Source organism: Geotrypetes seraphini, chromosome 1, assembly GCF_902459505.1.
Source record: "Geotrypetes seraphini chromosome 1, aGeoSer1.1, whole genome shotgun sequence".
Classification (NCBI taxonomy): Eukaryota; Metazoa; Chordata; class Amphibia; order Gymnophiona; family Dermophiidae; genus Geotrypetes; species Geotrypetes seraphini.
In genome coordinates this window covers 425,666,132-425,681,730 of record NC_047084.1, presented here as the reverse complement: position 1 = coordinate 425,681,730, position 15,599 = coordinate 425,666,132, and the positions used below count along the sequence as shown (strand labels likewise).

General features: G+C 42.5%; 1 protein-coding gene across 7 annotated transcripts in view; it reads left to right on the top strand.

Moving 5' to 3' along the window:
- NFIB (nuclear factor I B) overlaps positions 1–15,599 on the top strand; it is a 649,011-nt gene that overhangs the window by 407,975 nt on the left and 225,437 nt on the right. For all 7 annotated transcript variants that reach the window (XM_033918988.1, XM_033918969.1, XM_033919008.1 and 4 more), the window contains exon 5: positions 11,790–11,910. In XM_033918988.1, coding sequence (XP_033774879.1) covers positions 11,790–11,910 — 121 coding nt within the window. The remainder of the gene's footprint in view (positions 1–11,789; positions 11,911–15,599) is intronic.

Here is a 15,599-nt window from a genome sequence, read left to right as displayed (position 1 = left end):
ATTTGGGCGCATAAATGATCCTATTCTATAGCACCCTCACCTAAATTTTGGGAATGCCACTGTCCAGCCATTGCCCTCTCCTGGCCAAGCCCCTGTCTGAATTACAACGCAAGACAATTTAGGTGCACAGTGTTATAGAATAACGCATAGGCAGATCTGTGTGCAAATCCTAATTAATGCAAATTAAAGTCAATAATTGATTGTTAATGGCTCATTTACTAATTGGTTTGGGTGCAGATCTGGGATCCACACCCAAATTTGAGTGACCTGTATAGAATTCAGGGGAATATGTGTAAATGCAAAGGAGTGCTTAAAATTAAAAAGACAAGATAGGGATTGATTGACAACATCCAGGTAATAAGCATACGTGTATATTGTAATATATGCAATTATCGGTATACTGGACTCTTTTGGGCTAAAATCTTGAGTAAATAAATACATATGTTGCAAACAAGAGTGAAAGAGAGTAAAACCCTAGCACTATAAAGCAGAGGGTCCTTCATGCATCTATTGCCCACTGGCTACCCATTGCCAAACGCTACATTTTCAAAGGCTTAGTACTTGCATTCAAATCCATACACAACATGGCACCCTGCTACATATCAGTTAAACAAACACCCTATGTCCTATACTGACCCCTCCGCTCCCAGAAGGAAACATGGCTACAATTACCTACTAACTGGAGCCTCCAACTAGAAACTGCCAGACGTAGATCCTACTCCCAATTCTTACCAAGATAATGAAATCAATTACCTCCACACATCAGATCCCTTGAAAGACTTTTGAACTTTAGGAAGGCAATAAAAACCTACCTCTTCATCTAATCTTTATTCTGTATCACCAACTCAGGATGAATCTGTATTAGATGACTTCCACTATAGCCTTACTGCCTAATTATAAGAACATAAGAGTTGCCATCTCTGGATCAGACCCTGGGTCCATCAAGTCCGGTGATCCACACACGCGGAGGCCCCGCTAGGTGTGCCCTGGCATAGATTAAATCCCCATGTCACTGTATGCTTCCCAAGGGAGATGTGCACCTAATATACCCTTACCCGTGTCACTCTATGCCATTCCTAAGGAGATGTGCATCTAGTTTACCCTTAAATCCTAGAACGGTGGATTCTGCAATTACTTCCTCCGGGAGAGCATTCCAGGCATCCACCACTCGCTGTGTGAAACAGAACTTCCTGATATTCGTCCTGGACCTGTCCCCCCTCAGCTTCAGTCTGTGTCCTCTTGTCCGTGTCACATTGGACATTGTAAATAGTGCTTTCCCTGCTCTATTATATTGAATCCTTTCAGTATTTTGAAAGTCTCGATCAGATCCCCTCGCAGTCTCCTCTTCTCGAGGGAGAGCAATCCCAGTCTCCTAAGTCATTCCTCATAGTTCAGGTTCTCCATACCATTCACTAGCTTTGTTGCTCGTCTTTGCACCCTCTCTAGCAGTTTTATATCCTTCTTTAGGCATGAGGACCAATGCTGGGCGCAGTATTCCAGGTGCGGTCTGACCATGGCTCTGTAGAGCAGTACTATAACTTTCTCTGATCTACTCGTGATACCCTTCTTTATCACGCCTAGCATTCTATTTGCTTTCTTTGCTGCCGCTGCACATTGCACCGACGGCTTCAGGGTCCTATCTATCAGTACACCCAGGTCCCTTTCCTGTTCGGTCTTTTCCAGAGTTACACCTGACATACTATACTTGTGATCTTTATTTTTTCTGCCCAGATGCATCACTTTGCATTTTTCCACATTAAACTTCATCTGCCATTTGTCTGCCCACTTCTCTAATTGATTTAAGTCGCTCTGGAGTTCCTCGCTGTCCATCTGCGATCTGATTGCCCGGCATAGCTTTGTGTCGTCTGCAAACTTGTTGATTTCACTGGATATTCCTTCTTCTAGGTCATTTATGAAAATATTAAATAAGATGGGTCCAAGCACCGAGCCCTGGGGTACACCGCTAGTCACTTTTTCCCATTCTGAGAATTTCCCATTTATGCCCACTCTCTGTTTTCTGTTCTCCAGCCATTTGCCTATCCAGCTTAGTACATCTCCCCCTATTCCACGGCCTTGTAGTTTCCTGAGAAGTCTTACATGTGGAACCTTGTCAAACGCTTTCTGAAAGTCCAAGTATACAATATCCATCGGTTCTCCACTATCAATTTGTCTGTTCACTGTCTCAAAAAATTGGAGTAGGTTCGTCAAACATGATTTCCCTTTCCTGAAACCATGTTGACTGGCTCCCATCAGGTCGTGTTTGTCTAGATGTCGGTCTATGCTATCTTTGAATAGCGCCTCAACCATATTTCCAGGGATAGACGTGAGGCTCACAGGTCTGTAGTTGCCTGGCACTCCTCTCGATCCTTTCTTAAATATCGGCATAATGTTCGCTATCTTCCAGTCGTCAGGTATTTGTCCTATTTGATTGATAGGTTGGCAAGTTTTTGCAATAGCTCTCCGATTTCAAATTTCAGTTCTTTTAGGACTCTTGGATGAATTCCGTCCGGTCCAGGAGATTTATCACTTTTAAGTTTGTCTATCTGGTGGTAAATCTGGTCCAAGTCCACTTCTACTGTGTTGAGGCTGTCCTCTGCGACTCCCTTGAACACTTTCACTGCGTCCGGTATTGTTGCAGTGTCTTCCTTTGTAAAGACAGACGCAAAGAAGGAATTCAGTCTGTCCGTAATTTGATTGTCATCCTTGACGCACCCTTTTCCTCCCAGGTCGTCTGGCGGTCCCACCGCTTCCCATGTAGGCTTTTTCCCTTTTACGTATCTAAAAAAGGGCTTAAAATTTTTGGCCTCTTGTGCTATTTTCTCCTCGTAGACCTTTTTGGCAACCCTCACCACCTTGTGACATTTTTTCTGATCATCTCTATGTTTGATCCAAGCTTCAGATGTTCTCATGGGTTTCCATGTCTTAAATGAGTCCTTCTTTTTGTTTTTTAGCTTCCTTCACTTCTTTGGTAAGCCATGCCGGTTCTCTTTTGCCTTTGGGTTTCTTGACTTTGGACATCCACGGAATGTAGAGGCTTTGTGCTTCCGTGATAATATTTTTCAGTAGGGACCATCCCTGTTCCACCGTTGTGACTTTGCCCAATTTTTTCTTGAGCTGCCCTTTTACCATGGCTCTCATGCTGTCGTATCTTCCCTTTTAAAAGTCTAAAGTCATGGTTGAGGTTTTGGTACTTTTCCCTTTTCGGGCATCAAGTTTGAAGTTGATCATGTTGTGATCGCTCGTCCCCAGCGGGACTGTGACTTGTATTTCCTTTGCTGGACCCATAATGCCAGTTATGATCAAGTCCAAGGTGGCGTTTCCTCTCATCGGCTCTCCTACCATCTGTATCTGTATCTTCTTTGTTTAACCATTAAGTCATATCATACTTTTAACATTCAAAACACTCAGTAACAACCAGCCAGAATTCTTAAAACAATTTTCTCCTTGTTGGAGCACGCATATTGTTGGCTTTGTATTTCATCTTTTATAAAATCAATAAAACTTTTTGAACTAAAAAAACAAAACAAAACAATTTTCTAGTTCCCTACACCCCAGCTAGAAAACTGAGATCACAATCACAAAATCTTTTAACGGTTCCATCTCTCCACTACACGAACAACAAACTTCTCTGTCACAGCCCCATCTCTTTGGAACTCATTACCCCCAGAACTATGGGATGAACCCATGCTAGATCGTTTCAAAGGAAAACTAAAAACGTTTCTTTTCATAGATGCATTCGACCTCTAATGCACTTACCTTATGAAACATTATCTTCATTTCTGCTTTGGTTATCAGATGGGATCTCCCTTCCTTTTGTATTTCCCCTATATGGCTCTCTTTCCTATTTTATAATGTAATTTTTTACCTTAATCCTATCGTTTAGTAGGTCCTATGGGGCTCATAATTGAAAGAGAAATACGTCCAAACACCGGCCTAAGTGGGCACTTGGACGAACATTACTCAAATATGTCCAAGTGCTGATACCAAAAACGGGTTTTGGACGTATTTCTAAACGACCTAGGCCTTCATAGTGCCGCTGAACAACCAAAGCTAAACGCGGCGTTTTGGGAGGCATGTCGAGGGCGGGAGTTGGGCGGGACATGGGCCGGCTTAAACTTAGTCGTACAGCAGGTATAACCGAAAGTTATACAGCCTGGAATCGACGGAACTTGGACGTTGTGACTTAGACCATGTAAAACATGGTCCCCCCTGAAGGCCTATGCCACCATCCCTGGCCTGTCCCCTTTTTGAAGGCCTGTCCCTCCCCTTAAAGGCCTGTCCCCCCCTTTGAAGGTCTTTACCACAAAGGCCTGCCCCCCCCCGAAAGACTGCCCACCGAAGGCCTGCCTGTCCACCCTGAATGCCTATGCCACCATCCCTGGCCTGTCCCCTCTTTGAAGGCCTGTCCCCCCCCTTAAATGTCTGCACCACCCTTAAAGGCCTGCACCCCCAAAGGATTGTCCCAACCCCTGAAGGCCTGCCCCCCCAAAGGCCTGTCCCCCCCCCGAAGGACTGTCCCTCCCGAAGGCCTGCTTGCCCCACTTTGAAGGCCTGTCCCCCCCTTAAAGGCCTGTTCTCCCCCCTTGAAGGCCTGCACCCCTCCAAGGCCTGTCCCACCCACTGAAGGACTGCCCCCCAAAAGACTGCCCCCCCCGAAAGACTGCGCACCCCCCCAGGAAGGCCTCTGTGTTCCCCCTGGCCTCCCTGCACCATTTACCTTATAGCTTGAGCCTTCAGCCGAAGACCGCGGTTATAGCGTTTTTGCAATGCTTTGAGCTGTTTCCTCTGCTGCGGTTCCGCCCCTCCTCTGATGTCAGAGGCAGGATTGCGGTGGAGGAAACAGCTTAAAGCACTGCAAAGACGCTGTAACCGCGATCTTCGGCTGCAGGCTCAAGCTATAAGGTAAACGGTGCGGGGAGGCCAGGGGGAACACGGAGGCCTTCCCGGGGGTGGGGAGGTGGAGGAGGGGCTCAGTCTTTCGGGGGGGGGGGGTAGTCCTTTGGGGAGGCCAAGAGGGAAGTCAGACAGCAGCACTTCCTGACTGACCTTCCTTCCTCGCCCTCTAAAACAGGTGCGGCAGCGGTCAGCCAGCAAGAGCAGCGCTGCCACTCCTGCTTTAGGGGGCGAGGGGAGAGGGTCAGAATCGGGAAGCCGATTTTTTTAAAATTTGATTCGATTCACCCGAAGTGAATCAGTGAACCGATTCAAATCGTGAATCGGACAGCACTACTGGATACCTTTGTTTGTTTTATCTTGCTGTGTCATCAATAAAAATGGCTGAATCATAATTATTGTGTATGTTACCTTTTAACCCATTCTGAGCTCTTTGGGGATATAAATTGAATTAAATAAATAAATGCATAAATTAATAAATAAATGAAAACTTTTTAAGCTGCAGCATACTAATCTCGGGGCTGTGGCTGCAGGGCACCTGGAAAAGCGTGGATGTCGCCACAATGATGTCACGTGCATATGTGATATCATCACATTGACGTCTGCGCATATACTGATGTCCTCCAGCTGCGGCTCTGAGCTTCCTATTACTGCTGGGCGGGGGGAGGGGGGCTGCAGAGGGAGAGATGAGGAGAGGCGCAGGCACCGGCTGACTGACTACAGGCGCCTCCCTTCCTCGCCAGCATCTCGAGGCACACTGGTGTGCCGCGGAACACAGTTTGCGATACACTGCTGTAAACGGAGACTGCATTACAACTGCATGCCCAAAACGCAACTGAAAAAGAAAATCTTCCCCCTTCCATAAAATAATAATAATAATTCATAATCCCCGTGTTCTTTTTTAGATGCGTTTGCTTCATCTTGAATTTCGGAATTTCCGTGACTAATCTGTACTATTCATGAGTCAGAGAAATCCTTTCCCTCGGATTATGGTCAGTGCGAATGACTCATGCGTCTCAATGATGGCATTATTTTAAAAGTCAGAATCAGCAGTACAAAATGAATTTGGAACAAATTGAAAGGATTATATTCATTAGTGTAAAGTATCACGTTGTCATTAAGACTGTGGCTGTGTTACAAATTTCCACTTAAAATTACTGGAACTATTAGCGGAACTACTTCCAAGCCGAATGCAGTGCAAAAGCGAGCCAACTTTATTAGTTTGACTGCTATAGTATGCACTGAGGTACATCCTCTAGTTCCCACTGTTTTTATGATTTGCTTCCTTGCTAATAAGAAACTTGAAAGTCTGTGGTCAATGCGGAACTCCTTTCTTTGGATTTGTTTAACCTTTAGCATACATCAAGTCGCCTGTAACTTGTATGTGTGTGTGCCACACTTGCGTGAGATCCTGCAGCCAGCCATGAGCCCCGTTACCACAGCATCCTTGATTCATTTATGAGGCTGCAGTCATGCAGGTACTTAAAAATAAGGCATGCCAGATAGCAGGTCACGCTGGAATTGGGGTGCCCAGATGCTGTTATAGAATAAGTTCTTACTATGTGCCCTTGGATGCACCCACTTATAGAATTGCCCTCATAGAGTCTAGTGTGCAATTCTTCTGTGAATGAACTATGTGCTATGCACCTCTGCACTATTTGCCACGAACAACCCCATTGACCAATAAGATTGGTCGTCAATAAGATTGGTCAATTTGACCATTGCTGATGAACATTGTGGCCCTGGGTCTAGCCGATCTAGACACCTAATATATTTATTTAAAAAGGTTGATCGGTTTCGATAATAAGCAATTAGGGGCTGCTTCAGGAAGCAGCAGCTGCCATGGCAGGCACTTAGAAAGTGACAGGCATCGCTTCCAGAATCAAGTTTCAAGTTTATTCTGACTTGATATACCGCTTTTACGTACCAAAGCGGTTTACAACTTTGCAATATAAAAAATTAAGTAAAAACCGAGGGGAAAGACAAACAAACCAATACTGACAATTAGGACAAAAAAGTAGGGTAGAAACAAAAGGAGAAAGGGTGAAGGTACAATATTGAAAATAAAAGGAAAGGGTGCAGGAAAAAATGACAGAGGTGAAGGAGTGTCTGGAACAGACGTCTTTGCATTTTTCTCTTTTTTTTTCCATTATCAATCGTAAATTTCATAAGCGTCTTTGAAAAGAAAAGTTTACAGATTAATTTTAAAATTGTTTAAGTTAGTTTCTTGCCGTAGTGTTAGGGGAAGAGCGTTCTAAAGTGTGGGCGCAACTACTGATAAAAATGGTTTTTCACGCTGTATCATAAAAGAGCTGTCTGATTGAAGGGATACTCAGGAGATATTGTTTAGAAGATCTCAGTGACCTTGAGGATTCATAAGGGATTAAAAGCCTTTCAATGAAGATGGGGGAGTGATTGAGTTGGACTTTGAACGCTAGTAAGGGAATTTTGAATGAAATTCTGTGAGTGATAGGTGAACCAATGGGCTTTCTTAAGAAGGGGAGAGACGTGGTCAAATTTTTTAGCCTTGAAGATGATTTTGATAGCAGTATTTTGAATTATCTGTAGTCTCCTGATTTGTTTTGGGTGATTCCCTGATAGAGGGAGTTGCAATAGTTGCAGAGTTGCATTCTGGAAATGATCAAAGAATGAATTGAAATATTGAGTATCATGGCTTGACGGGATCCTAGGCCTAGGGCTTCACAGGCCTGCATTTTTGGTGCCTAGGGTCATGTCAGAATCATGGCCAGCGGAGCATAGTGACATCGAAGTCCAGCACTGTCCCTAACCATGCCCTTTTCCGGGCTTTGGCGTCACTATTCGCTGCTAGCCACCAGGGAGATAGGCGTTGGTTTGCGAAGCTGCTTAGCTTGCGAGTTGGACGCAAACGGACTTAGACGTCCCTTTCGATTATGCCCCTCCACATGAATAGGTTGATATTTGAGTGACTAAAAATATCCCTTTAGGTCTTGAAGTAAGCGGCTTCCTCCCATCTGGAAGGCCACTGCCTTGTCAAGCCTTTGCTCAAAGAGAAGACCCTTAAAAGGGGCTCTAGTGGTCCAAAAATGTACAGATATTGAAAATGAACACTGGTCATTTGGTCCCTTCATGCTTGAATTGGTAGGAAAGGCCAGGCATGCTGGCACAGGATTTTAAGGCAACTCAAGAACAAATCAATATGTTCATATCTTCTAATCTATCAGTGGCAAGTTCCTGATTAAACAAAGACCCTACTATATGCTTCTTTAAAAGGGCACTCTCACCAAGATATATGTCAAGCTCAATATATATCTCAAACTCCTCACCTCTAATGTATAATCCCTAGCTCCTCAGAAGTACCACCTGGGCTCAAAAGCTTTCACAGCCCTAGGCTTTATGTACTACCTCCTCACTGGGGCCGGTATCACTTTTTACTCACAAACTTTATTTTTAAATTTTATTTAACAACCCTTCTAGCATATTTCAAGGGTACTTAGCTTTTACCCTGAATGGCCCGCGCTGCTCCCGATGCTTATAGAGTTCCTATGAGTGTCGGGAGCAACGCGGGCCATTCAGCACGGTTCTCTGCTCTAAAAACTGCTAGCGCAGTTTGATAGAAGAAGCCTTTAATGTACCGCTTAAAAAACTAACAACAGTTCTAAGCAGTTAACAACATTCTCATTAACCCCCCCCCCCCTCACCCTATTACTAAGCCGCAGTAGAGGTCTTTACCGTGGCCTGGAGTGCTGAATGCTACGACGCTGCTCCAACACTCATAGAATTCTTATGAGCCTCAGAGCATTTAACACTCTGGGCTATGGTAGAAACCTAAGAAACCTAGAAAAGGGCCTAAGTTTTTAAAATATTGGAAAATAAACGCCATAAAATACAAGATTGATCTACCACACACACTAAAAAAAATTATACACAATGCCAGAGTAAACATCTCGTTCGATTCCTTGAAATTCCATTTAATAAATATGATCATTTTGTGGAATTTGTTCTCCCAAGGTCTTCTGAAAAAATATGTTTTTAATAGACTTAAAAACCTTAAAGCTGGCTTCTAAATATAGAAAATTTGGGAGCTGATTCCATAGGCTTAGTTCTAAATAGATGGAATAACTAACCTACTACAGTACTTCCCTGAAATTCACAGTGGTTACGTTCCAGAAGTGACCACGAATTTTGAAAACTGCGAATATTGGATGTGGTACTAAAATGCCTAAATATGCCCTCCAAAAGAAATTTAAATAGAGTAAAATGTGTGCACTCACCAATAATGATGAAGGTATGCACAGGAAAGCAGCAAAGCAGAGGATTTACAGCTCCTCAGGTGTGCCTCTTTTTCAGGCGCTTCAGGAGGAGTCATATCTTCTAACGGGTCTTCTTCTGGTGGGGTTTTGTGCTGGCTTTCCTTCATAGGTTTGAGGAACATTGTGATGGGAAGTTGTTGTCATTGTTTCTTCATAGTGACAAGGAAGGTTTTATATGTCTGAATGGAAGCATCGAAGCCATCATTAACTTTGAGAGCCCAAACCATATAGGGATCCCATGCTTCAGTCATTCCTTACAACTCTCTTGCTGTTCTAATAATCTGAGACAGACATTCTAATGTCAGATCCTGCTCCTCCTCTGGATCAGTCACTTCTCCCTCATTTTCACTAGCAGACTTCGTTAACTCTAGAAAATCCTCGTCCTTCAGGGGTTCAGAGTGGGCATCGATGAGATTGTTGAACTCATCCTGAGTGATGTCGTCAAAACCTTTGCCACCTAGTAACTTTGCCAGTCCCATGGCCGTCTCGACAGCCTCATGCTGAATTTCTTCTGGTGAGAAGCCATTGTAGTCATGGACACACTCTGGCCACAGCTTCTTCCAGCATGCGTTGAGGTTTTCCTTTTTCATCTCCTTAAAGGCAGCTTGGATGACTGACAGGCACGTTGCCATCGTAAAGTTACCAGATAGTGAGGACAAATCTACAATAAGTGGATTTCTTGCTATACCTCAGACACCCAAGGCACTACTTCTAATTCTATTCGTGCCCTTACTGGGGTGGTGTTTTCATCACTGGTCTTAGCAAATAGCATGTACAATAAATATTTTTGTTAATTTTCAACAGGCTCTGCATAAATTATAAAGTGCATACAGTGCTGTAAAAGTGCTCTATAATGCTACAAAAGAAAGGCACTTGTCTTTGCGCACTAAAGAGCACTTTTACAGCACTGTATGCACTTTATATTTTATGCAGAGCCTGTTGAAAATTAACAAAAATATTTATTGTACATGCTATTTGCTAAGACCAGTGATGAAAACACCACCCCAGTAAGGGCACGAATAGAATTAGAAGTAGTGCCTTGGGTGTTTGAGGTCTAGCAAGAAATCCACTTATTGTAGATTTGTCCTCACTATCTGGTATCTATATCAATTGGACATTTCTTTAAGTTTCCTTATCTAGTTGATTTGTACATCGTAAAGTTACGCCAGTATCTCTTTAATGTAAAATTATCATCCATGTCCATTGCATTCACAAGCATTGGAGCTGTTACTGCCGCGGCCAGCACTTAAAAACATACTATGGTTTTGTAAAATGAGGGTGGGGGAATTAGTTATTATTTCAGAATTATTAACTGCTTTTTCATGAAGAGATTCACCCAAAGTGGTTTCCAGTTCACTGAATAGTTTAACTTTTGTCTATATATTTCTATTTTTAGTTTGTGATTATTTATTTATTTTTAACATTTCTATTCCATTTATAACCTACGCGGATTACAAGTTATGTAAATTGCAGTTTTGAGGCACATTGAAAAAACTTATTCCATACTGGACGTAGGTGTATCTGTGTTTTGTGTGTTAGCATTGACGGTACAGGATCAATCTGTACTAATCTGGCTTGTATAAGATGCTAACAACTAAATGTATCAAGGGATACAATCGTATAAAATAGCAATAATATAATCCAAAACGTATTGTAAATTATATTTAGTAGAAGGGCTTCATTCATACCACATAGAGCCATCTTGAGAGGAGTCAGCTCCATTGTTGGTGTTTTGCAAGAGCGTGGAGAAGATTGGACATTAAATGGATCCCCTGAAGTAGCCAGTTTGGCGAAACAGAAAGACTTTTCTGTCGGGAGAAGAAGCCAGATATTGGATGAGAAGATTTTGGTTTAGAACATCTTTAGATAAGTGATACCCTTCTATATCTGACACTAGTACTTCTGATTCCACGCCGTTAGAACCTGTTAAAAGTTTGAATTGGAGTTGTTGCTTTCCCCTATATTTTAGATAGATTGGGCTCTCATTCACCATTTTTGATATTTGAAGATCAACGGAACACTAAGAATATAAGCTCTGCTGCACATGAATGAAAATATTGCACATGAATGATTGAAAGTAACGTATATATAATTATACTGAGTTTTTTCACAAACCAGTGATGATGCAAGCGGCTTGGGGTACTTGTGTAGTCCCGGCTGCTTGCAATTGAGGTTTGTTTTTCTCCGTTTTTTGTACTTATTATTTTTTTCACATAAGATTGTGTTATGTCCGTATTTTTTTCTATGTGGTATGAATGAAGCCCTTCTACTAAATATAATTTACAATATGTTTTGGATTATATTATTGCTATTGTATAAGATGCTGCTTTTCCTAGGTACAACCTTATTGTGTGACCTGTGGATTAATACTAAAAATCATTTTTTCATATAGAGAAGGGGAGTGTTAAAATATGATCGGCCCTGGGCATTAAATATGATAGGTACGCTACTGCATGAGCATACAATTTTTTTCTTTTTGGTTTTGAATCAAAATATTGCTTGCGAACACTGCACTTCGCCACAGTTTGTAGCGTTGTGTTGGACACACTATTGTCCTTTTAAAGATCCAATGCTGACAAATCTATCTCTTCCAATCCTTTCTAGCCCCTATCACCCATGGAGCTGCAGTGAGTTTCCCGACTGGAGAGCTTTTGAGTCAGCCGTACTACCACGATATGAACTCGGGTGTTAGCCTGCAGCGGTCACTGTCCTCTCCTCCAAGCAGGTAATCTAATGCAGTGGGTGCACAACAGACAGAGATATACTGCAAAGTGTCAATATGTTTCAAATGTTGGACCAGAAAAGAGAAAAAGCACTGATGTATTATAGGAGGGGTTGCTGAAAAGTTCTCAGCCCATCCAACAAAGTTGGGGCAGTCTCCATCGAGGGCTCTACACTTACTCTATAGAGGGGTGCTGGAGGGGATTGATGGGAGGGAGAGAGAAAGGAATTGGGGATCTCTTTGCTGGTTCATCTGATCTGGGCAGGGGGAATCCCCAATCAGCTGAGCTGGCAAGACTCCACCTGATCAGCTGATGGCAAGCTGTGAACTATTTTCGGGATTCCCCGGCAAAGATAGGCACCAGAAATGTAGGCCAGGGTTTTCCAGACCTACATTTCCAGTGGCTATCTTTGAATGAATCATACCTACATAGGCGATTTAGGCTGCCTAACACCACTTCCAGCATTGGCCACACCTAATTTGGCATTCGGCAGCCTAAAGCACCTACAAAGGTGTGATTCCAGTGCTGGTAGGCACTTCATCCTTACCAGTTTTTGCCATTTCTAATGGTATTTTTCAATTAGCTTAGGTTCCAGTAGGGCGTCTACCGGCACCTAAGTTTAGGTGCTGGGTTTAGAATTTCCCTGTTAGTCCGGTGATTTTCCACTTTTTATCATTCTGTCGGAAAAATACGGAATGAAAAATGCAGAAAATCGCTGGACTAAGTGTATAGCCCTTAATAGAGATTGCCCCAACTTTGTTGGTTGAGCTGAGAACTTTTCAGCGGCTCCTCGCACTGGAGTAACCAAACCGGGATATTTCATAGACTCATCTGGTCTGTACTGAATCTTCCTGCTCGTAATTTGTGGTATATGTTTCTAATTTTCTCAGTTAGTTTCTATGCAATGAAAAAAGTTGGAAAATACACAGAAGACTTGTGGTATAATTTTGGACCTTTGAATGAACCGTCGTTCTTGGAAGATTATGAGAATGGCAGCACTTGAAAGGACTGTGCAATGTATCAGTGATACAGACTAGACGAGTGACATAATTGTGCAAAATGACAGACAGTTGGATATAGTGCTTGACGCACAGGACTGATGGTTTTATTGCCTTGTGAAAATATGATTATTATCCCAAGGCAAAACAGTTTGCTATTATTCTTTCCAAGGGCTAATTATCTTCATTTATGAATGTCTGTCAACATGTGTAGACCGGATGATCATCCTCCCTCCTTTTCATGTTCCTTACCTGGAATGCTTGTCATTTATAGATATACATGTTACTGTCCTGGTGATACAAGATTGACCAAAGTGGTGTTCAAAAGGGGTGTAAAAAGGAATTACCAACATAAAACAATAAAAAATACCTTACAATAATATAAATACCCACTGGAACAGCACAATAAAAACCCAATAAATAGCAACACCCACTCAAGTTAATCTTAAAACATTATCCAACTGTTAATGCCATAAGAAAATTCATCATTGTCTATTAGATAGATATCACAATCCTTCAGCCACAACACCAAAAATAACCAAACTATCTAAACAATTACTCCCTCTCCCCACAAATGTCCTTGATTATCTTGAATCTTGGACAAACCATACCCAAACAGGATAACATATCACTAATGCTAATTCACAAAGATCCAAGTTTTCACTTTCTTTCAGTAGGTAAGCTACCCTCTTATCTAATTTGTAGATTACCATATTTTTCGGACCATAAGACACACCGGAACATAAGACATACCTACCTGTAGAGGAGGAAAAATCAAGAAAAAATTTGGTTCAGAATTTTTTTTTTTTTGGTTTTTTTTCCTCTACACATAGGTACGTCTGGTGCTGGGAAGCCTGAAACAGTCTACAGCCCAAAGCCCGAAACAGCCCGAAGAAGCGGCCCGAAGCTGCCCAAAAAAGGCCCCCAGTACCTTTTTAAAGTAGCTGTGGTCCAGCGCGGTCTCCTACTGGACGGCTGACTTTCTCTGTAGAGTGACGCACAATGCAGGAGCGCGACCTTTGAGCTTCCTGCCTGGTCCTGCGCCAGAGCGGTGCGGGACCAGGCAGGAAGCGCAAAGGTCGTGCTCTTGCATTATGCGTCACTCTGCAAAGAGGCAGCCATCCAGCAGGAGACCGCGCTGGACCGCCGTCACTTTAAAAATGTATGGGGGAGGGCACGCAGTGTATTCAGTCCATAAGACGCACCCCCTTTTCTACCCACTTTTTAGGGGTGAATAAAGTGCTTCTTATGGTCTGAAAAATATGGGTAATGCTTTCCAATGGCCTCTGATTCTTACAAACATGGCCATTTCTAATCACTAAGGGTCCTATATTCAAAAAAAAGAAGACCTCCTAAGTTCATTCTCCTAAGTTAGGCTCCTAAAGAAGTGTCCTATATTCGGCCAAACATAGGAACATAAGTTTTCAACTGTAAATCTGTCTTAATTTAGGAAATGAAAAGTTATGATGATAGATTTAGGCCTGGCTTTCTTTTGCCTAAATTTATGAGCTTAATTTATTATCCTAGTAATGAAAATCTGTGCTACGATCCCTTTTCTCCCCATCTTAAATCTGCCCCTGTTGCCATACACGGTTTATGCTTCTAGATTTAAGAGTTTGATGAAATTTTACATATAAAGTTATGGAGCCTGCCTCGGCCAATTTCGAGAAAATTAAATGCTGGTCTTATAATTGTTCTAGGAATTTTGCTAATGTGTAGACAACTGCTCATGTGCTTCTGTTATCACAAAAGCTACCTGGCCTGTATACCACAAAACTTTCAATTTCCTCAAACCGTACTGCTTGACCACCGTAAGTGTTACAAGGAGGTCGGCGGTGATGCTCGCGCTCCTTCCACACAACACCTGCGTTAGGCGTCGGTATATTAGGCCATAAATAGCTTAAATAAATAGCAAGGCTGCCTGGCCTAATTTACCGTTGTCTGGACTATTATATGGTTTTAGTGACTTGTTGTAATTCCAAAAAAGACGCCTCAGCCCCACCACTCCACCGCATGTAGTATTTTATACCGCGGGAAGCATATTGTGGCGCTTCATCATTGGCTGTCAATTTTTGAATGTTATTTGCTCCTTTTTATCTTTTGTTTTTCATATATATATATATATTGCTCTTTATTAATACTTTTAAGAAATAAATATTTCAAATACACTTTGTTTCTTCAGTGTCATGATATATACTTTAAAAGTAGTTGGTACTTATCTCAGCCAAAACCTGGGGAGTCAGATCCGGCATGTTTCACACAACCGAGTGTTTTATCAAGGGTCTCCCTGTAAAATATAGAGCAGAAGCTGTCACATACAATTGTGTCCTGCCCCTCTCCTATCCAAGTTATGTTCAGAAATAGTCATAGTATTATACGCTGTATTCACCAAGGCTGCTGCTGTCATCCGACTCCAATTTAATTATGAGAAAAGATGGCGGCGGCGTCCTTCGCCTGAAGTTTAAATCCTCCCTCTCTAACAACAATGTATCCGCCCCCTGCAGCTCAATGGTCCCAACTAAAGTTACATCACCGATCCCCACTCGATTTCACTGTTCAGCCCGCGGGGCTCAACAGTGTCCAGCGAGAAAATAAATCTTTGCTCGCTCTCATTGAGCTTGACCTGATCGCCCCCTCCATCCCACCCTATCACTTTTTTAATGACACGCCATCTCAGATCAGCAGTAGTATGT